The following is a 24,455-nucleotide window of genomic DNA, read 5'->3' on the forward strand; positions in this document are numbered from 1 at the left end:
AATTTAGACTATATAGTGCAGATCTGCACTATATAGTCTATGCAGCCAAGACTTTCTGGCTGCGATACGGGAGCGCGCATCGGGATCGCAAGGGTTAAAACCTGTGCGATCTGCATGAGATCCAGATGAGATTTTGACTATATAGTCAAAATCTCATGCACATTGTACAAGTGTGTACACACCATAACTAAAATAAAGTATGTTTTAAGAATCATACCTGATAATGCTGTGTACACATGCTACAATCCAGCATGAGATTTTGACTATATAGTAAAAATTGTATGCAGATCGCACAGGTTTTTTACCTTGCAATCCCAATGCGCGCTGCCATGACAGCACAAATCGAAACCCAGATAGACAGGGCTGCAATGACTATATACTGCAAATCTAATGTATATAGCATGAATTGTATGTAAAAAGTACATGTGTAACTATAGAAAAAGTAATGTGTAACTATATACATAAAAAAAAAAAAAAAATCAGTGTGGCCACAAATAAATCATTAAAGGGAAAGACAGCATTCCCAAAAGTATTTATTGTCAGAAACATTGAAAAACAACTCTAATCACAAAATACCAAATAAAGTATAGTTTTGCACTGAAAGTTTAGGGATAGTTTTGTATGGTGATGTGCTATATTTTATAATGCTGTCTTCTCATAGCACTAAAGGTCTCTGTTCATTGCTACGACTCTGAATCCGTATGTTATGTGTTTTTCACCAGCAGTTGGCTGATCAATAAGTTGCCAATTAGGTAGCTGATAAATCACTCACATCTAATGAGCTGCTAATATAGCTACACTGTACTGGTGAATCTTCTAATTGCCAATTTGAGAGTGGCAATGTGGTTTATGGCTTTTATGACTGCTTCTGCTTGATGTGGAAAACACAGGAGTGCAGCCAAATCCAAGTGTTCCGAAGAATAGTTACTAACTGCAAATTCTGATATTTAGTATTACACCATACTTCTCCAAATTTCCATAAATACCTGACCATTTTTAATAGTTTTAGCCATAGGAAAAGGCAGGTTTTTTTTTTTTTTTTTTCTTTCTGTGTCAATTATATCTGTTTAGTGATATTTTATTATATACATTAAAAGTTCATTTTTAGTGCCACCAGTAACTATCCCATCTACTACCCTCATAGTGATTTGCACTCCCAAACCTGGCTGGAAATAATCACGTGTCCTGAACATTGATAGTCTGTTAAGTCATGTCTCCATATATTTTTCATTTAATATAGGGAATATATAATTTTTTTTCCAAAGAAGAGTGCCCCGACAGTCATTTTTGTTTCTTCGCTAACCCGTAGAAACATTTACTAGCATCAGTCAGGATTTTGACCATCGGGATGTACCAACCCCATAGATCGCTACAGCACTGAGGTCATGGGTCCGATTCCAACATGGCACTAACTGCATGCAGTTTGTTCCCCTCGTGCCAGCATCGGTTTCTGGGGGGTCCTCTGGTTTCCTCTCATAATCAAAAAATACACAAAGATTATTTGGCTCCCAACACAAATGCCCCCTAGTGTGTAAGTGTGTGCGTGTACATGTGTTTGGGGCAGAGTAGATGGGCAAGTGGTTCTTCCTCTCTGTGAATTCTATGTTTCTAAGTAAAACATGCATAAATGTAAAACAGAGACAATTATAGGTAGATAAATAAATTCCCAGGCACAACCCAGATAAGTCAAATCAGTATTAAGGAATTTAATATTGTATTTTTGGTTTTACAGTATTTCATTTGTTGTTATTTATTTGGTCTGATTTTTTTTTTCTTTCTTTGTATCTGGCTCAGTTTTTCTATCATCCTCTTTTTTCTTCTTTGTTTGGAATTGTCATTGGGTCCTCTTTCTGAAGATGTATCGGCAGATATACTTTGGTTTATCCCCCAGTTATGATGAAATTATTAATGCCTTTCATGTATCTCTTTATTACATACAAATAAAATGATGATCTACCTAATTCTTGACCACCTATAAGAAGCATCCATCCATTATAATCATTTTATAAACATCCTCATTTTTATTATCTGCACACTGAACGCTTTTCCCCATGCTCTATAGTGAATAGAGCATAGCTTTCTCAGCTCTCCAACTACTGTATTGTTACCCATTGTGGTCTCATTGGCCTGGCTAAGCCTCACAGCCTATTCCCCCTTCTTTTATATAAAAAAAGACACAATCTTGCAAAACCTATTGTAAAATAACTTTTATTAAGTTTTTAAGTAAAATTACACTTTTTTGCTCTGTATTATACATTAAAAAATTATTGACCAAGATTTGCCGGCAGCTATTGCAAGCTTGTCCTATAAGAGGCCCAAGCTGGGGGCAGTCTCAGGACTCAGTCATCCCTAAGCACTCAAGATATGAAAGACCTCCTCTGGGGACCCGCGGCGGAAGAACTGCCCATCCCTCTGGGCAATAGGAGGCTATGCAGAATAACAAACTTAATGAAATACTGTATGAACATGGCAGATTGATACATACATTAATATAAAAAGAGACATACCCTATATACCCTAATAGCTAACATGACTTATTACCCAATTCAGATTCCTCTCAAAGCTGCACAATTTTAGGAAGGGGATGGGCATCCCCTTTCAAGAAGTACCGAATTTAGCTGAATGGCAGAACTGTTCTGCTAGAACCTCCATCCAACAAGCTCACGGTCATTTTTTTTTTTTTTTAGGGTAGTCAAGATCGAAGTATGCGTGAATTTATACCCGGGTCCAAGCCGGTTGTAACCCGGTTTATGACCCCTTTACAATCGCCTCTCAACCTGGCATAGTGCCAGGGATTGGGTGGCATCACAGGTCCTGGGCCAGTGCTGGGATATGAGAGCATCTACCAGCGCTGGCTTTCCATTGCAGTGAACGGGTTACCCATTTACACCGTCCCACTACCTTTTTTTTTTTTTTTTTGTGCACCATTTACACCGACGCTGACCCGGGTTCATGAGGCAAAAACCTGGGTTTTTCAGTGTAAAAGGAGTATTAGTGATGCACCTTTCCTGTGACAAGATACTTACCTCCTATGGTTTTGTCTAATTTTCAAGACAACTACTAGGGGAGAAAACCAGCAAAAAGATTCAAATAATACTAAAAACCAGAATAAAAAGAAAATTATAAAATTTAAAAAATACTGTTTTAGGATGTTTTAAACTTTGAACTGACCTTAATAGTGAGGCCAAAACTACTTATTTTAGCACCTCTATTGGGTGTGACGAGGGAGGTTTTCCTGTTGGGTATCCAGTGTTACATCAGTGTGCAACCGGAAAATAATGTAGAAGAGGTCCGATGGCAGAGTTCAGGGGCAAATGCAGGATTTGCAAGAGAGGGGTGGATAGACTCATGGGAAGACTAAGAGGAATCGGCATATACCTGGTCCTAGTAAATAGATACACATTATATACAGTACATAATATCTGGGTTTAGTATGACTGGCTGACGGTCATAATCTCGATGGTCAGAATACCGACATCGGAATTCCGGACGTCGGTACTGAGACAGAGGTATAAAGCACAAAAGCCCCACAGGTTCTATTCTGCCTCTTTGGCAGGGGTCTTTAACTATTTTGCTCTGGGACTCCATCAGACAATACAAATAATTACAGGACCCCAGCAAGTTACTGCAGAAGGTCATCACATCACATGTGTAGTCAGCAGACAGCACATACTGTACATGGCAGCATTGTGGAGGCAGAAAATGATGGGAGGAGTCTAATATAACAGACAATTCAGCCTCATCAGCCTGATGGTCAGCAACATGGACTTGTGACCCCATGCTGAGAAGGTCAGGACTCACAGTTTGAGAACCGCTGCTCTATGGGGGTCGTGGATCCCATGAGAAAGAACAGCCCCTGTTGGTTGGGATCCTCACGGGTCGGGCAGTTGGGATTTCGACATCGGTTTACTGACCATAGGGATTCCAGCCGTTGGCCAGTCATCCAGCACCCCAATATGTATCTACTGAGCTAATCTATATACTAGATCAGTGGTCTCAAACTCATGGCCCTCCAGCTGTTGTGGAACTACACATCTCAGCATGCCCTGCCACAGTTTTAGCAATCCATTATATAAAATCTGTGGCAGGACATGCTGGGATGTGTAGTTCCACAACAGCTGGAGGGCCATGAGTTTGACATCACTGTACTAGATAGATAGATAAAACAAGCGGCACTCCAAAATCAATAAAGACAATTCAAAGCAACATCATGTGCTCAACGTTTCAGCACTGTTATTCTGAGGGCCAAACTAGAGTGTGTGTACAGTACATGGGGTGATTCTGGTTGGCTCGGGGATCACATATTACCGAGCATCAGAGACGCCACCCGTCTGAGCGTCCATCCTTTGCAAATAAAAGTCAGTGGAAACTGACTTTTATTTGCGCCCACCAGGACAAAGACGGGACAGGCGGCTGATGTCCTGTGACATCAGCCACCCACCCCCGGCAGGCATCAGCCTGCCGAGTACCCATGGGAACACCCAGCATTTTCATGGGGACGCCCATAAAACACTGGGCATTTCCATGGGCGACCCCAGTCCCGCCGCTGTCTGCCCCTGGGCCGCCCCGATCCTTGCAAGTCGCTGATGCTGTTCACAAAGGAGTCTGTACATGTGCATAATATACCATGCGCAGAGCCGAATTTGGCCCCATCCAAGTAAACCAGAGTGAGGGCCACTGTGTGCCCACTTTTAAAAAGCAGCTGAGACAGTGAAACGCGTCAGGTATCCTGCCCACACTCACATGTTTTGGCCTGGTCTGGACCAGCCTCAGAGGTCTTCAATCCCTGTTGGACCTACATTGCACCTGGAATTCCGCCGCCCCTATTGGCCACAGTTGTGGTACACGACTCCCTCACTTTGGACAACTATCCAGCTTTTTCTTGAAGCTCCTGGGAGATACAAGGACACACTGGCCTTCAGCTAAGGTGGACGGTAACAAAATCCTATTTCACTAACTGGGTTATCTGTCCCCACCCAAGGAACGGACAGCCACAGTATTCCCCATGTGTGAGACTTTACTTCCCATGTATTCCCAGCTATATACCAGTATTGTGTCTTTTTAATTATTGGTCACATCATGTACTATATTAAATGTATTCAATTTTAATGTGAAATCCGTCCAATCTATTGGTTATATTATATAGAAATTTACTTTATCACAGGCACCAGTGCTGCTACCCCCAATCATTTTTTGATTTATCAAATGTAACCAGTGAGCTGCAGTGGGGAGGATGGCGGGTGCTGCATTGGGCGGTGACAAGCAGTGGGGATGGCGGCAGGTGCTGAATGCTAGCAGGTGTTCATCAGGACAGCAGCGGCGGGTATTAGAATTTTAAAGTTACCTGTCAAATGACTGTCCAGCCTCTGATTGTCTGAGAGAGAGCACTCTCAGCAAATAAGCGGCCTCCCTTCTGAGTGGCTGTCTAGTCATTTGACAGGTTATTTTACAATTCTAATACCCGCCGCTGTCCATCCTGCTGAACACCCGGGCCGCTAGTGCTCAGTACCCGTCGCCCGCCCCGGTGCAGCACCAGCACACGCCACCCACCCTGCTGCTCCGCACTGCTTGCTGCAGAACCAGCACACGCCGCCCACCCTGCTGCTCCTCACCACGCATCAGATCGGATGTCACGCACATGAATTTTGGGCCGATGTCACCCGATTTATCGGCCCAAAGTGCCAAAAGCGGCCCAAAATCACATAGTGTATGGGCACCTTTATTAGGCCTTTATATTATCAGCTGCAAAAACCTGTGACAGCCTGGGGACAAACAATCTCTATGTGCGATATGCACAACTATCTGCAACGTGCAGGAACACGCAGAATTCTGACCAGTGACCCACACAAACCCTCCATGTACAGTAGCCGCGCTGTGGTGTGACTGCAGGAAGCACATGCCAGCCAATCACAGCCTACTGCGAGGACGACTGTCCGGCACCTTCTCCCTCACCAGGGGAACGTGCATATAACATACACAGGCAGTGCTGGGGGAACATACAGTGCTGAGGAGGACTGCTCACCAGCATGGCGACTATGTAAGTGATCTGCGATGTGCTTGTGTCCGGCTCCTGCTGCATGTGTGGTAGTATGCGGGAATGGAAGTAACATAACGATAACACGTTACATCATCATTCACATTATGTAAATTAGGGTCGGTCCGGGCATCATCCCGATAGTGATCGGCTCACCAGCACGTCCTGAGTCTGGCCATACATAGTAGCTGTGTGCACATGCTGCTGCACCAGTGACCTGCCGGAGCCCGCAGCTGGGTTACTATAGAGAATGTGCCTACTGTACATGCATTGCAGGATGAGTACATTCAGCAATAATAGCTCTCATGCTGCTGCTGCCTAAATACATAGAGGCACTGAGCAGGGATAAGCAGCCTAGGAATCACTCATCATCAGGGCTATATAATCGCTGTATATTACAGATATGATATAAATATACATCATTTACAAACCATGAGAATCATAATCTAGGTAAGGATTTCAATGCAGGTTTAGTTGTCACATTACTTACTATACAGAGATATCACAAGCTAATTTATTGCTTATTATCTCATTTATGATTGTCGGTTTGCCTGTGTTTTATAGCCACACTACTGGCTGCTCAATTACATACACGGTTGCATTTGTATCTGTTGTGAGAGTTTCACAAGTGGTGTGGGGGGGGGGGGGGGGGGTCACAGCTTGGAAAAAGATAAAATTGTGAGAGATAAATAAAGTACCCCCTAAACTGGTTATATTTTCAACTGTCAGTGTGTATTATGTTGCTAAAAACCTCATAATTGTGCAATTGTACTTATCCACTGTAGCTAGCTATTTTGTGGCTGTCTCTTTCCAGCCTCATGCCATGTGTATTCCTCCTTGTCTCCATTTCCATGTATCTATTTTTATTGTCCCTCTGCTAATATTAGGCTTTGAGGACTTAACTTCTATACTGATCAAGTACAGTAGGTGCATGCAGCTGGGGAAACTGCTGTAATTGACTGGTTGCCGGAGACATCCCACTGGAACAGCAGAATGAGAAGGGACAGGAACATGATGCAACTCTCTCTACCACATTGCTCATTCTCAGTCCTCATAGTAAGTATCCACATTCCTTCCTGGTTTTATATATATATATATAGTATTTAATATATGTATTGTAAGTATTTAATATAAGCACAGTCAGCGTCACTCGGAAATCACAAAAGCACAAAGCATACCTGAAGACAAAGTAAAATATTCCTTAAAATGTTGATATATATATACACCCGCTGTGTGCTGTTGTGATGAGTGACGCCAACTGTGCTTGTACATTGAAATCTTTATGGATTTCCTGAAGGGCATCGGACACAGTATTTATATTACTGGTGTGCGGCTTTATCAACTTTGCTATATGTATATGTGTGTGTGTGTGTGTGTCATGCTTCTGAAGATGGGGTTTAGCACCCTGAAACATTGACGAATAACAGCACCATCTTCTGTAATAGTGTGTACAATACATAAGTGCATCAGAGTGTTATGTGTATGGAACTTAAATATGATAGGCTTGCCTGAAGAGGTGATTTTTCAGGGAACATTTGAAAGTTTGGAGGCGAGTGGAGATTCTAATTGTGCGTGGAAGGGCATTCCATAGGGTGGGAGCAGTCCGATGAAAGTCCTGTAATAGTGAATGGGAGGTGGTGAGAGACGCAGATCTTGTGCAGAGCGGAGTGGTTGAGATGGGAGATATTTTGAGATAAGTAAAGAGATATGGGGCGGGATGTATTAAAATACATTGCCGCCCTTCGCGCCCCCCCCCGTCGCGATGCCGCCGCATATGTACTAACATATGCGGCTGGCATCGCGGTGCGGTGACGGAGGCCCCCCGCGATACCTGGAATGTGGTGTGCGGGGGGGTCTCCGTCACCTCCCAGCCGGCTCCTGCATCCCTCACGCGGCGTCACGCCGGGGACAGCTAAGCAAGCTGTCCCCGGCGCCTCCTCCTCCCCCCTGCAGCCAGAAGGACGTCCGGCTGCGTCACCAGGGGGAGGAGAGGTTTACCTTCCAGGGTCCAGGAGAACCCTTCAGGAAGGTAAGCCAGAGGGGGGGTCGGCAAGGCGGCGGGTTTGCGTCGGTGGCGGCGAAAAGAAGCCCATAGGCTTCTATAGGGTATCGCCACCCAAAGGTGGCGATACCCTTCACTGCGGTATCATTTTTGATACATAGGAAAATGCGGTAAAACCGGGGTTTTACCGCATTTTCCATTTGATACATCTCGCCCATGAGCTGGTGCAGTATGGTTAATAACTTTAAATGCTAGCAGAAGGGTTTTGTATTGAATACGGTAAAACACAGGTAACCAATGGAGGGACTGGCAGAGCGGATCAGCAGATGATGAGTGTCTTGCTAGGAAGATCAGACTAGCAGCAGCATTGAAGGTGCGTACACACGGGGCAATATGATCGTTGGCAATATATTGCTAGCAATATATTGCTCAGCAATCATATTGCTCAGTGTCCCATTTTCATCTGCGACTAAAGATGGTCACAGATGAAAATCTACACAGCCGGGAGAAGAGGCAGTGGAAGTCGCTGGTCGGAGGAGCATGCTCCTCTGACCTGCGACCATTCAGGGGCTGAAAACGGGAGCGCGCACCCGGTGATTTATCGCTGGTGCACACTCCAATCACTGGCAATACATATTTCCAGCGATATTTGCTATAATCGTCCCCGTGTGTACGCACCTTTAGAATGGATTGCAGTGGCGAGAGTCTGTTCTTGGGAGGAGACTATTGCAGTAATCAATGTGTTTGTGTATATAAATCTCTAATGGCCAAAACCATGTGCACTGCAGGGGGGGGGGGGGGGGGGCAGATGTAACATGTGCAGAGAGAGTTTGAAATGTATTAAAACAAAAACTTAGAATAATAAGTTGTGAATAAAGAGAAATTTGGGAAATGACCCTCTCGACCTAAAGCCATAACGACCTTTTGAGGATGTCGGACTAAGGCCTGTCAACCTTCAGTGGTTGATCTAATGACTGTCGACCGTTCTATGGTCGGCCAAATTATCCCAACCCAAAAAAACGTAAGTTTTCATGTAAAACATTAAATGATCCGGGTGGGTGACCCTAAACTTTTGAACGATAGTGTATTTGTATGCATACAGCTGGGGAGAGACGTATGTGTCTGAATCAGCTCCATTATGTATATATATTTCAAAGGACGGCATTAGAAAAATAAAGTTAATATAACTCTTGATGCCCCTGCGTCTGTGTTTTGGGTCTAGGGGGCCCACGCATTGTACACCCTGCACCCATGTAAATATACTCCCCTCTCCATCAGTCCGTCGCTACTGTGAAGCAGAAAAAAAACACTGGTAAAATGGCTGCCGTGGCCATTTTCTGGTGATTTCCCTGGGGAAACGGCGTGGGCCCCGTGTTCCCAGGGAGAACGGCACGAGTGCAGTAGACTCTGGTAGAATTCCAGGGTGTACTGCACTGCTGGAGAGGTGTGTACCCGATCTGTGCCTGCACCAGTGTGAATTATTAGATAGACAGTCAATGGGTCTACCTCAAATGGTCGACTTGCAATATCTCAATCGGATCAAAAATTCAACAGGGTCAAAATGTTGACATTAAAAAGGTAGACACACCAAAAGGTAGACATGAGTTTTTCACTCATTTTTTAGTGTCAGTATCAACAACTATCTACCAGTGGCATAACTATAAATTTTGCTCCCCCCTGCCAAAAAGTTTGTGGTGCACACCCCCCATCCTCCAGGCTTCTCTCCAGCATGTTTCCCCAGCACGTGACGTGATGACCTCACACGCATAACGGAGAAGCTGAAGCACGATAGAGGAAGAGAAACCAGCAGACACTGCGGATTCCCTTGGCTCTGACACATCCCAGGCCGCCCCAGCAAGCCCATCTGCCCGCCCATCCTGGACACAGTAGCCAATAGCCGGCTCTGTGTACAGTCAGTGGGGGGGATTTTTCGTATATCTGCCATGGCCGCACACGCGCTGCGGCTGACTTGCCTCCGGTGCTCAGGCAGTGGCAGGCAGCAGCATGTCAGTGCGTCCAGCGGGTGCTGGCGCCCACATAGACCCCACTGTGGCTTGCTCCCCCAAGCGGTAAACCGACACTGTGGAGAACACTTACATTTTTACTAGTTCTCCTGTTAAGTGTTAATTTATCAGTCCTAAATGGCCTGGACTCTCAGCCCAGGGTCATAGTCAGCATAGTAAAAAGTTACAGCAATAAATTCTAAGGAAGCAGATTTTTTGTTATCATTCAAAGAAAGACGACACAAAGAAGCAGCAGCTGGTGAGAACACATTGTAACATACTTGAATTTTTGGCCCCTGCGTTCACACCGGCGAGCGATGTTGTGCAACTGCGCATGCGCATAAACTGTTATGCGCACGTACGAGTGGGTGCAGCAAATTGACCATACGCCAGCCTTTTTGCACGCAGCAGTGTTACGGGGGGGGGTGTCAGGCAGCAGTCATGGGTTGTGCCCATGGGAACTCCCAGCGCGTTATGGGCGTTCCTATGAAAATTCTGGATGAGATCAAAACACAGATCATTGGGGTTCTGTACATGAATTAGCCCCACCCCCTACCCGAGGACACAGTGGCAAGTTGCGTCTCCTCTCCAGGCATCTCACGATAGAAGATATTACAGGTTGCCAATTATGCTCTGTCTATATGTATCCCGAGTGGAGCCAGGTACTGCAGCTAGTTCATTGTATATACCTGCTGGCCTACAAAAATAGCAATAATACATACCTCCCAACATGGCCCTCTCCAGGAGGGACACATTGCTCTGTTTCTGGACTTCCCTCATAATGTATGCTTGCCATCACCTGTTTCACACAGGTTAATTCATAAGAAAGGTAATTCAACACAGGTGATGGCAATCATTAATTAAGGGAGAAGTTCAGAAACAGAGCAATGTGTCCCTCCTGGAGAGGGTCATGTTGGAAGGTATGGATGGACATATGATAATATTTAGAGTTCCTGTTTATTGGGAATTGGGCTCGACCATCAGCCTGCTTGCACGCTGTCCTAATGTTTACCCGGCCATAGGTTAAGGTTGCAATCAACATATAAAAAGACAAAACAAAACACTGTGGGGAACTTACAGTATATGGTCTCTCCTGTCCAGTGCAGGGCAGTAGAGAGCCTGTCTGGGCCCTGGTACTTTTCAGGGGAGTGGCCTAATTGTGGGAAGCATAACATGTATCCTTTGAATAAAATACAGAAAAAAAATAGCACTTTAAGCAAGTCCCCGTCCACACTGCAGCCCAGCACACAGTACCATATGCTGGACTGACAAAAGCTGCTTCTGCTGCCAGGTAATAAGGGCCCCTCCATCAGACCTCGGCCTGGGTAATTAGTCCCCCCCCCCCCCCATCTCTCTCATCACCACTGGCCTACAAAGGCTTATATTTGTTTTATTACATGATATGTGACGTGTAACAAATGGTGAAAAAGTTTTGGTTAACTACTAAAGGCACATATTATTAAAACAATGTGTCCTCATACAGGTTATCAGAGTGATATTTGCAGGGGACTGCAGCATTACTCATTTGTTTTGCCCATAAATCCAGTTAGACAGGTCTAACTAGATATATATATACATGTATTCCTTGAAATGTGGCACATTGTTCCAGCTGACTCTCTTAGGAGGAACATACCTCAAATACATTTAGAGGCTTTTTTGAGGTAAGAATACATCTAACAGACCATAACTATATTCTTTATCATGCAAATGTTATTTATTTTCTAAAATGTAAAACAATGGAGCACATGTACTACTTACATCATATCTAAATCACTGCAACCAGTCAGATATTTACATATTTATTACAATATTCTATCTTGACAAAAAGAGAAACACTGGTGAAATGCAGAATACGAAATAACAAACTGGAATGTGTGACAGGAAACATTTTTTGATCAGCTCTGAAAGGAAGCAGCCTGTGTTTTCTTGTCCGTGGTAAATCTCAACGGGCTATTGACATTATGCAATCCTCTGGCTGATGGAACAAAGAATTGTTTTCAGCTGATCTTGCAGACACAGCAAAGTTCTAATTGCTTAACGTGACGCATCTAGTATTAACAGCCTGCATAATAGCATAGAGACAATGTACCTGTCCTATGCATTTTCACCCATGCTTTTACTTATTTGCAGATCTTCATTATCCCGTTAATCATGCTGCCGTTTGGAGCTGATGCATCTGAGAAGTTAGAAGAAGCTCTTTTCAGTTACATTGATGTACATCAAAATGACTTTGTTCAGGTAAGGGAAGAACCTGAAAAGAACTTATTCTTAAAATAGAAGTGTCTTTTTTTAATGGTAATGCCTAACACATCCTATGGGGCAGATTCAGTTATCCTCAGGGTTTACCCTGCAGCCAAAGCTCAGTGCAGGTTTCTCAGTACAGGGTTGCCTATCTGACCCTCTCTTTCAGGGAGAAAATGCTCTGTTCCTGGACATGTATGATTGCCATCACCTGTGGGGAGCTAGGTAATTGATAAAAAAAAGGCTTCACCACAGGTGATGGCAATCATACAGTACATTACCAGGGAAGTCCAGGAACAGAGCATTTTCTCCCTCATAGAGAGAGGGTCAGGTAGGCAACACTGACTTGGTAATGCCCCTTTCATACAGAAAACAAATTCCCGGGGCCTTTTTCTGTGTGAAAGGGTTGATCTGGATCTTAAACTTCGGGAGTCCGACCCTGCAAAAGACCAGGGTTGGACACCCGGACTTTAAGATCCGGATCGACCCTTTCACACAGAAGAAAACCCCATGTAATAGCGCAAATCTCCAGGTCTAAATTTTAGACGCAGAGATTTCCTCTCCTGTGTGAAGGGGGTTTGACAGCGGCCGACCTAATAACCCGGCACTTGAAAAGCCTAGTAATTGCTGGGTTATTCGGCCGCCGCTGTCTGAAAGCGGTATTATTGGCACTACCTTTTGCCAGAGGTTGCACTTGATGTGGATTTTTTTCATTAGGAGCTACTGGGAAAATCTGCATTAAACACATTGCGGGAAACTTACTAAGATCAAATGGGTACGAATGCACGAATACCTATACTCATTGGATCGTACCCAATTAGCATCAACTATTTTATTATCAGACAAATTTGGTACTTATACAGTATATGGCACACTCAGACAAATTCTGGTATACAAATGAATACACCATTGATAGAACTCGGCTGTATATGACCATGAGTTCTACGGTGGTGTGCTCATTTACCAACATTCGCACTGCTGAATTTGGCTGGTAATTCAGCAGAAATATGACTGGAAAATACTCCAGATTAGGCTGAAGCCTGCATGCACCAGTTAGATCCGTGCAAGCTGTCCTGTGCAGGCTTTTCTGTGGTAAATAGAAATTAAATAAATAATGAGGGCCATATTGCAGCATAACCTCCGCTCCCCCCCCCCCCCCCCCCGCCCGCATCGGCAAGACTGTGTCAACCGCTATGCCTTTGTCAATCTTTATCATGTCAACTTTTTGGTGTTGACCTTTTGACTAGTCTCTATTTTGTGGAGTTTATATACTAAGATGGGAGCTCTACTGAAGATGGGTTGCTGCCCCTAGAAGTCAATCAGAATCTACTTCTTATTTATTGAGCACCTTCTACAAGATAATAGATCATTTGATTGGTTGCCCATAGCAACATCTTCAATAAAACTCCCATCTTAGTAAATAAACCCGTCTCTATAATAGTCCACACCCCACTGTGGCTTCATGTTTATTTCTTTAGACAGGAATATTATTAGGAAGTAATTGTTGATAATATATATATATATATATATATATATATATATATATATATATATATATATGTATTTCCCATAACTACTGTGTCACCTTGTCATTAGTGTAGAGTTGAGCTTGCTACTGTAGATGTCACTGTGGGATCCACTCATTCTTCTATTGCACTTATGTGCAGTTCTCAATCTCAACCCCCAAGTCTGTGACCAGCCCTTCTAGTCTGGGCTTTTATACTTCTATTGCATAGATATATACATTCTATTTTTATTAGTTATTCTACAATATAATAATTTCCAAACACTACATGAATTTTTCCCAATTCACCTAGACCATTTTTTCATCTGCTGATAAATGTGAGTAAAGTATATAGAATACGGTTTATTGGATTGTTAATCGTTCATATTTAGCTTCATTTTTGTACAGGACCTTAAAGATTGGGTGGCTGTTCCAAGCGATTCCAGCGACCCTCAATTTCGTCCAGAATTGATCAGAATGGTGGAAATGACAGCAGAGAGGATTAAAACTTTGGGAGCCTCTGTGCAGCTTGTACATATGGGCTTTGAAACGGTAAGTGTTCAGATACATTCACAATGGGCGATTTTGCCCGGCGTGTATGGTGAGAGATGATGGGGAAAATTGCTGGGCTGAAAACCGCTCAGTGCACGCCATACACACTGATCGCGCATTTTGGATACAAGCGCCCCCCCCCGTGGGTGGACGACTTTCCATAGCAGGACCGTGTTACCAGCAGATGAGTGTCCGGGCCAGTGTTGATGCAGGAGCGCGCATCAGCACTCACCGCTACCCCGTACACACTGGGCGGCTTTCAGCTCAAAGTCCCCCAGTGTGTATGGGCCTTTAGTCCAGCATGTATGCAGCATATTAGTATCATTTTAGTTATATCTCATATAATAACAAAGGAGCTATCCATCGTGTATTTCCCACTAGGCACTTGAGGCACATGAAAATGACTGGCACTTCTTAGAGGGGTCTGCCTGACCCCTATATTCATCCCGGGAGCCATATGTCTCACTTATCGTGTGTGTGTGTATATATATATATATATATATATATATATATACTGTATATCAATACAAAATTAGGTGTGCTGACACCTGCTAAAAAGTCCGCCTTCTGGCAAGTCCACTGTTTGGTTTTAAAAGCACTTGTCCGACTATGGACCGCTGCTCCTTTCTTCGTCCTCTTTCCTGCAGGACCCACAACAACACACTACAAAAGATAGAAAGGGCGCCTAATAGTGCATTATAATTTTTTATATACTTTTAAAATCATGCTAAAATCTCAGCAGCATAAGTACAATCTGCGTACCGCAGGTTTCATCAGCAGTGGACTGATTACCACAAGATTTTATATCAATATCCACACTGGCAAATATCTCGGCCACCGGCCTCCACAGTGCACTCACGGATCTCTCCGGTAGTTCTCGCCAATCTCAGCGCTTCAGCGTCTGGCCTTATATATAATATATATAATAATAATATATAATATAATGCGAGTAGTCGGAACTTGCTTTATTGCTTTTGTCTGGAGAGCATGTATATAGATGAATACCGGCACTCACTTGCTTCAAAGAATTTCACAAAAATCAAAGGTGCATTTGCAATGTTTCGGGCCCCTTTATTAGGCCCATTGTCAGGCAGTACAGTATACCAGGAGTGATCCTGCTCCAGGTGCCACTCTCAGGGGTGACAGACCCTCTCATACAAACTCCAACAAAAGGAAGGCACTCCACAATTTATTGTCAACGTTTCGTGGACCGAATCCACTCCCTCAGGACTAACACTTCACAACACACAATGTGCACAATATATAGCATGAATAAACAGTGTAAAACTTACCCCCTCCCCTTCTACTGTACCGAGGTGTGCAGCCTGCGTGAGGTCCAGGCATTCAGGGACTCCTCCAGCTTCCAGTCATGTGACCGTGTGTCACCCAGAAGTGACGTCATCCCGGCCACCCCAGCTCCCGGGCTACTCTGTAAACAATACAGCTTGTTATTAACAGACATCATGCATTGTGCATGATGTCTGTTAATAACAAGCTGTATTGATTACAGCCAGGGTCACCGGCATGACGTCACTATGGGGGTTATTCTGATTCACTCAAAAGGCACAATCACTCTCTAATGGACAAAACCATATGCACTGCAGGTTGGGCTGATGTAACGTGCAGAGAGAGTTAGATTTGGGTGGAGGGTGTACTTCAAACTGATATCTATATTGCAGTGTAAAAATAAAGCAGTCAGTATTTACCCTGCACAGAAACAATAAAACACCCAAATCTGACTCTCTGCACGTTACATCAGCCCCACCTGCAGTGCTTATAGTTATGTCCATTAGAGAGTGATTGTGCCTTTCCGAGTGAATTAGAATTACCCCCTATGTGTGTGTTCAAACAAACACACATAGAGTGACAATATAGTCCATTTATTGAAAGTCCATAAAAAAGTGTGGTTGTTGCACTTCAATTTTATCAGAATGAAATTCTTCATATTCAGTAGAACAGTGTTACAGTTGTACAAGTGACCAACGCGTTTCATTACAACGACTTCATCAGGGGTAAAATTGTAATTGTAACTTGATGTTATATGAGGTAATAAATCACACAATCAAACAAGTGGCCTTAGTGTGTGCCACATGATAAACCAATGATTCAGGAGTGATTCCTCCTATAGACGATTCTAATCGTCAATAAATAGTTTTGAGCACTCATACACTCTAACAGGAAATAATACAACTGTACCTTATAACAATGTTGAAAAGGGAGAACTCTTATGGGTTCAAGCGATCGTAAACAACTACGGTAGATGCCTCCAGGTAGTGTGTGCTGGGAAAACCTCCATAAGAATTGTTTGACCAACAATTGGTGGACCAGATGACCTGATCAACCAATTGTTGTGCCTAATGTGTGCAGGTAAAGAAATATATGCCCAACCATCAATACATGTGTTTGATATGCCCGTCAGTTGATATTCTTTGCAATTGAATGGTTAGGCTTCTGAAATATTAACCTGGATGTTTTTCTGCAGCTATATGATGGGCAACAAATCAAATTCCCTCCAGCAATCTTAGCTGAGCTAGGGAATGACACCACTAAGGCAACAGTCTGCTTTTATGGACATGTGGATGTTCAGCCTGCCAAAAAAGAGGATGGATGGAAAACTGATCCCTTCACACTAACTGAAGTAAATGGTCAGTACCTTGTCAATGTTTTTTTCACGTCACCAAAGTATAGTTGTAAAGGTGTGTACACACGGTGTAATTCTCTTCCATTCCATCCCAATTCGGTGAGGATCGAATTGCACAGCAAGCAAAACACATTTTTATATAGTGCAGACTTGTAATATACAGTCTCTTGTGCACAGTCTATTTGCCCATTCAATCCCGATCTAGCGGGGATGCGCATGTGGATCAAATCAGCATCGAATGCGTTTCAGTACAAATCGTATAGAAAGTGACCCTGAATCGCACCGTGTACACAACCTCAGGGCCCAGATGTATTGAAAAGTAATAAAGTGGAGAATGATAAAGTACCAGCCATTCCGCACCTAACAGCCATGCTACTGGCTATCGGCGGGATGCACTAAACATCGCCAGTGCATCCCGCCACACATCGCATGGGCAACGCATTAATACTAAATGCATATGCAGAAACGTATGCAAATAGTAATGCAAAGGACTCAAAACTGTATGGCGGAGGGGGTTAGTACCCACAGCCCCCCCCCCCAACCTTAGGGGCCCTCTAGCCAGAGCTATTCCACTCCTGTCAAACCTCCTTAGCCTCCTCCACCAGCAGCAACTCTCCTGGTAGCAGCGGAGCAGAGGCTGGAGAGTGCCTGCTGTACAAAAGGAGGTAGGAGGGAGGTGCCGCACAGCCGCTGACATTGGACATGCTGTACCCCTCCCTCGGCAGCATGAAATCGTCCCTCCTCAGCAGCCTGGAGTCTTCGTGGGGTCTTCACTCTCCCTGTAGTGTAGGGCCCTCCCTCTGAGGCTCCTGTTGCTGGTAGAGCTGTTAAGGGCTGTGGCATGGAGCAGAGGTGCCTAGGGGAGTGAGGGACCACTTTTGTTCGGTACCCTGGCCCCCCATGGACTCAATCTGGCCATGACTGGATTTCCAGGTCAGCAACCTAGGAGTCCCTGTGCGCATACGCAGAATGATGCCAGCAGCAGTGGGGAATGCTGGGAGGGATCCATGGTCTCTCCAAGGCTTTGATCATTTAATTGATCAAATTGATCAGAAAGACAGTTCTCCAAACTAATGAACATTTGTCTTTGCTATGTGATATCCTCTCCCCTCTAATTCTATATATTCATATTATTTGAAGGAAACCTGTATGGACGAGGTGCAACAGACAACAAAGGGCCTGTGTTAGCCTGGATACATGCCATAGACACATACATAGCCCTGAAACAGGTAAAACAACGCAGATAATAATTATGAACGCTGAGATCTGTCACCCATCTATTATATAAAAGTGAAAATGTTACATATTTAATTGGTATCCGGACTATTTGTCTACAGCAAAAGATAGACAACCATTAGGTCGACACCATTAGTTCGACATGTAAAAAGGTCAACACTACCATTAGGTCGACAGTCAATAGGTCGACATGGGGTTTTTCACTGTTTTTTGTGCCGACAGGCGGTATTTCATGCCCTACCATGCACTAGGGCAAGGTATGAGAATAAAACAGTGTGCCGAAGCATCTCGAGCGATGCGAGGGGCTGCGGTTCACTTCAAAGTGTGTCCATGTCGACTGTGTCGACATTTGGGTCTAAAAACAGTGAAAACCCCCATGTCGACCTTTTGACTGTCGACCTAGACAATGTCGACCTAATGGTAGTGTCGACATTTTTGCATGTCGACCTTTTTGCATGTCGACCTTTTTGCTTGTCGAACTAATGGTGTCGACCTAATGGTTGTCTATCTTTTTGCTGTAGATCCTTTGTCCCGTTTCCATTTAATTAATTAAAAGCCACAATTGAGTAGTTTGGTCTACTGGTCACTGGCGGTACTTCACCTCAGAGGTGAACACACACACATACACACACTCCTACAACATGCCATATATTATAAACACACACAGCCCAGTACAGACACTATTACACCATGCCATATATACACACACACACAAACAGCCCAGTACAGACACTACTACACCATGCCATACACACACACACAAACAGCCCAGTTCAATACAGACACAACTACACCATGCCATGCCATACATACACACACACACACACACACACACACACACAAACAGCCCAGTACAGTACAAACACTACTACACCATGCCATACATACACACACACACACACACACACACACACACACACACACAAACAGCCCAGTACAGATACTACTACACCATGCCATATATTTATACACACACACACACAGCCCAGTACAGACACTACTACACCATGCCATATATTTATACACACACACACACACACAAACAGCCCAGTCTAGACACTATTACACCATGCCATATACACACACACACAGTCCAGTACAGACACTACTACTCCATGTCATATATACACACACAGCCCAGTGCATACACTGCTACACCATGCCATATATATACGTAAAGACACTACTACACCATGCCATATATACATGCGCACACACACACACACACAGCCCAGTACAGACACATCTACACCAGGATCACTGAAAACAAGCCATCCTCACTGTTTAACCCCTGCCCCGGCCGCTCACCCTATTCAATGTTCCGGAGGAATCCTGAGTGTCAGAGGACAGCGAGGATTCCCCCAAATGGCGAGGTTTGCGGCTAATGCAGGGAGCTGCACATACCGTTTCCTCCTCGCTGTAAAAACCCAGTGAAGTGGAAACGGCATGTGCAGGGGGTCAGTTGAATACTGACTTGGCTATTGGCACTGCTCACCATCACAGCTCGCTAAAGAGCATTGAATATACCCCTAAATCTCCTTACTTTGTAATCTAGTAGTACTAGAGTAATGCCCAAGGAACATACAAAACCAAACTTAGAAGAGGGTTGTCATTTGTTGATGCACACATTAAATATACTGTAACTTTTATTACTAAGAATTTAGATGGTACTTATGTATTATCTGGACTCCCATGTTAAATGCACCCCATTTTTTCATACCCCTACTATCCAACTACGCATGGAGTTTATTTTATATAGTGTGGCGAGCGCAGCGAGCCACCGCGCCCGAAGCGTGGTGAGCGCAGCGAGCCCCGCGAGGGGACGAGGTCTCATAAGAAAAACGGGAGTCCAGATATTACATAAGTACCATTTAGATTTTTCTGTTATATAGGGAGCAGTTGGTGAAATATTTTAAGGAAAGAGAGAAGTTGATGGATTAAGTATTTATTTGTGTTTCATATGCAAAAACCATGCCGTACCAGATGACTATATCATTGTAGTTGCACTATGGTGGTCTTCCAAAATAATAGGCTATCTGATCATATTATGGGCTGCTTACAGAGGCGTAGGGAGGGCGGAGCCACCGGAGCTCATGCTCCGGGGGTCGATTGGCGCCTCCGGCCCGCCCCCCCCCCCCCCGCAAATGATCCCTGCATCGTACTATACAGGGCCTCAGTGGCATCACAATGTGGGTGCGGCAATTAGCCGCACTCACACCGCACCCCACCTCCGTGGACTCGCCCCCCACCCCCCCGCTGGCCAGGCTCCAGCAATCACCGCTGCCGCCAATGAAAGCCCGGCTTGCTGCCCCGCACGCACCTGTCACTCACTGTGCAGGGGGCACAGGAAATACGCAGCGCCTGCGGGTGGACGTCATCACGTCTCTGGGGGCCGGAACTCTGGAGCAGTGGTTGTATGGCAGAGACCCCGTGGAGGAGCCACCACCAGTGGGGTCTGCAGGGAGCACCAAAAACTCCAGACACTGCTGCCCCATGAGTGAAGCTCACTGCTGTGCCGGGTCCCGTTACTGCTGCCCGCCCTGCGCTTGAAGACATGTACCCTTGATGTAGAAGTCCCCCCTTTCACGGGGAGCAGTGGCAGCATCCTAATTCTGATCCTAATGGTGAGTTGCAACTCATCATAGGCTCCTGCAGACAGTGCATTTTAAGCTAATTAAAGATGTTAATAAACTTGGGGTTTGGGGGATTCGTGGGGCCCAGGGGAGGAGGGGGGGGGGAGGGGGGAAGTGAATCTCTCTGGCTTCTGCTGCCGCCCTGCTGTGTTGTACAGTATATATCTTTATCTGTATATATATTTATGTACAGCTGTCAGCATCTTATATAGCGCAGTGTCTTATATAGCGCAGCAGATTCCGTTACAGCGTCTTATATAGCGCAGCAGATTCCGTTACAGTGTCTTATATAGCGCAGCAGATTCAGTTACAGTGTCTTATATAGCGCAGCAGATTCCGTTAGTGTCTTATATAGCGCAGCAGATTCCGTTACAGCGTCTTATATAGCGCAGCAGATTCCGTTACAGTGTCTTATATAGCGCAGCAGATTCCGTTAGTGTCTTATATAGCGCAGCAGATTCCGTTACAGCGTCTTATATAGCGCAGCAGATTCGTTACAGTGCCTTATATAGCGCAGCAGATTCCGTTACAGCGACTTATATAGCGCAGCAGATTCCGTTAGTGTCTTATATAGCGCAGCAGATTCCGTTACAGCGTCTTATATAGCGCAGCAGATTCCGTTACAGCGTCTTATATAGCGCAGCAGATTCCGTTACAGCGTCTTATATAGCGCAGCAGATTCCGTTACAGTGTCTTATATAGCGCAGCAGATTCCGTTACAGCGTCTTATATAGCGCAGCAGATTCCGTTAGTGTCTTATATAGCGCAGCAGATTCCGTTACAGCGTCTTATATAGCGCAGCAGATTCCGTTACAGTGCCTTATATAGCGCAGCAGATTCCGTTACAGCGACTTATATAGCGCAGCAGATTCCGTTAGTGTCTTATATAGCGCAGCAGATTCCGTTACAGCGTCTTATATAGCGCAGCAGATTCCGTTACAGTGCCTTATATAGCGCAGCAGATTCCGTTACAGCGACTTATATAGCGCAGCAGATTCCGTTACAGCGTAGCAGATTCCGTTACAGTGCCTTATATAGCGCAGCAGATTCCGTTACAGCGACTTATATAGCGCAGCAGATTCCGTTAGTGTCTTATATAGCGCAGCAGATTCCGTTACAGCGTCTTATATAGCGCAGCAGATTCCGTTACAGTGCCTTATATAGCGCAGCAGATTCCGTTACAGCGACTTATATAGCGCAGCAGATTCCGTTACAGCGTCTTATATAGCGCAGCAGATTCCGTTACAGTGTCTTATATATAGCGCAGCAGATTCCGTTACAGTGTCTTATATAGTGCAGCCGATTCCGTTACAGTTTCTTATATAGCGCAGCAGATTCCGTTACAGTGTCTTATATAGCGCAGCAGATTCCGTTACAGTGTCTTATATAGCGCAGCAGATTCCGTTAGTGTCTTATATAGCGCAGCAGATTCCGTTACAGTGTCTTATATAGCGCAGCAGATTCCGTTACAGCGTCTTATATAGCGCAGCAGATTCCGTTACAGCGTCTTATATAGCGCAGCAGATTCCGTTACAGCGTCTTATATAGCGCAGCAGATTCCGTTACAGTGCCTTATATAGCGCAGCAGATTCCGTTACAGCGACTTATATAGCGCAGCAGATTCCGTTAGTGTCTTATATAGCGCAGCAGATTCCGTTACAGCGTCTTATATAGCGCAGCAGATTCCGTTACAGCGTCTTATATAGCGCAGCAGATTCCGTTACAGCGTCTTATATAGCGCAGCAGATTCCGTTACAGTGTCTTATATAGCGCAGCAGATTCCGTTACAGCGTCTCATATAGCGCAGCAGATTCCGTTAGTGTCTTATATAGCGCAGCAGATTCCGTTACAGCGTCTTATATAGCGCAGCAGATTCCGTTACAGTGCCTTATATAGCGCAGCAGATTCCGTTACAGCGACTTATATAGCGCAGCAGATTCCGTTACAGCGTAGCAGATTCCGTTACAGTGCCTTATATAGCGCAGCAGATTCCGTTACAGCGACTTATATAGCGCAGCAGATTCCGTTAGTGTCTTATATAGCGCAGCAGATTCCGTTACAGCGTCTTATATAGCGCAGCAGATTCCGTTACAGCGCCTTATATAGCGCAGCAGATTCCGTTACAGCGACTTATATAGCGCAGCAGATTCCGTTACAGCGTCTTATATAGCGCAGCAGATTCCGTTACAGTGTCTTATATATAGCGCAGCAGATTCCGTTACAGTGTCTTATATAGTGCAGCCGATTCCGTTACAGTTTCTTATATAGCGCAGCAGATTCCGTTACAGTGTCTTATATAGCGCAGCAGATTCCGTTACAGTGTCTTATATAGCGCAGCAGATTCCGTTAGTGTCTTATATAGCGCAGCAGATTCCGTTACAGTGTCTTATATAGCGCAGCAGATTCCGTTACAGTGTCTTATATATCGCAGCCGATTCCGTTACAGTGTATTATATAGCGCAGCAGATTCCGTTACAGTGTCTTATATAGCGCAGCAGATTCCGTTACAGTGTCTTATATAGCGCAGCAGATTCCGTTACAGCGTCTTATATAGCGCAGCAGATTCCGTTACAGCGACTTGTATAGCGCGGCAGATTCCGTTAGCCACGCCCCCAATTCATTACCGGGGGGGGGCGCAAAATATGCCCTTGCTCCGGGCACCATGGCACCTAGCTACACCGCTGGCTGCTTATAAATAAACTGTTTCACACACACACATATATATATCACCATCTCCTGTATTATATGTTACCTATTCCCACCAATTTGTACAAATGATTACAGTAATAGTGTTGCTAGTCACATAGGGGGAAATTTACTAAGAATTAGAATACAAAAAATCGTATTCGTATTCTTAATACGAATGAATAAGATAATTTACTAATCAGTCATATTTGACTGATTCGTATTATCCAATGGCATACTGATTCGTATTTTTTTCGATATTTTAAACTACAAATTCGTATTGGCAACCTGCATGGTTCAGTCATATGCGTGCAGGCTTCAGTGTAAAAAAACGGTGTGGGGTCCCCCCACGGCTGTAACCAGCACCAGGCTCAAAGAGACAGGGCTGGTTTTAAAAAATCAGGGAAAATTTTTCGTAGGGCTCTGCTGATTTTTTAAAACCAGCTCCAGGGCCGGAGCTGGTTCCCAAAATACAGGGGACAAAATGAATAGGGGTCCCCCGTATTTAAAGAAACAGCCCAAGGCCCAAAGAGCCAGCAGGGTAATGTCACAGCCGGGGGACATTTATTATATAAGGTCCCGCAGCCAAAACATTAACCCTACCGACCAGTCAGCCTGGGCAGGGGTCCTGGGAGAGTGGGGACACCCCCCCAACGAAGGGGTCCCCCCCCTCCAGAACTTACCTGCCCAGGCTAAAGCCTGGTGCTTTCCCCTGGGCTGTGGGTCCCGGGCTGATTAAAGGTGTAAAAATAGAGAAAACCATTGGGTTTTGCTGTGGAACTATGAGTCCCAGAAAGCCTGGAACGCATTCTGGGACTTGGAGAACCACAAGTCCCAGCATGTGGCCCATTAATGGGCTTCCTGCGACTCTTAGTTCCGCAGCAAAACCAATAGTTAAATAAAAGCACACTGACGCATGAAAAA

At 44.7% G+C, this 24,455-nt stretch overlaps 1 protein-coding gene across 1 annotated transcript in view; it reads left to right on the plus strand.

Annotated features, from left to right (window-relative positions):
- The first annotated feature begins 5,858 nt into the window (after nucleotides 1-5,858).
- LOC146080442 (beta-Ala-His dipeptidase-like) overlaps nucleotides 5,859-24,455 on the plus strand; it is a 37,873-nt gene continuing 19,276 nt past the window's right edge. Inside the window, exons 1-6 of the mRNA XM_083187747.1 lie at nucleotides 5,859-6,037; nucleotides 6,922-7,090; nucleotides 12,170-12,277; nucleotides 14,193-14,336; nucleotides 16,819-16,981; nucleotides 18,118-18,206. Of these exons, the coding sequence (XP_083043873.1) occupies nucleotides 7,028-7,090; nucleotides 12,170-12,277; nucleotides 14,193-14,336; nucleotides 16,819-16,981; nucleotides 18,118-18,206 (567 nt within the window). The 5' untranslated portion in view covers nucleotides 5,859-6,037; nucleotides 6,922-7,027. The remainder of the gene's footprint in view (nucleotides 6,038-6,921; nucleotides 7,091-12,169; nucleotides 12,278-14,192; nucleotides 14,337-16,818; nucleotides 16,982-18,117; nucleotides 18,207-24,455) is intronic.

Source organism: Crinia signifera, chromosome 5 (genome assembly GCF_055691185.1).
Source record: "Crinia signifera chromosome 5, ASM5569118v1, whole genome shotgun sequence".
NCBI lineage: Eukaryota > Metazoa > Chordata > Amphibia > Anura > Myobatrachidae > Crinia > Crinia signifera.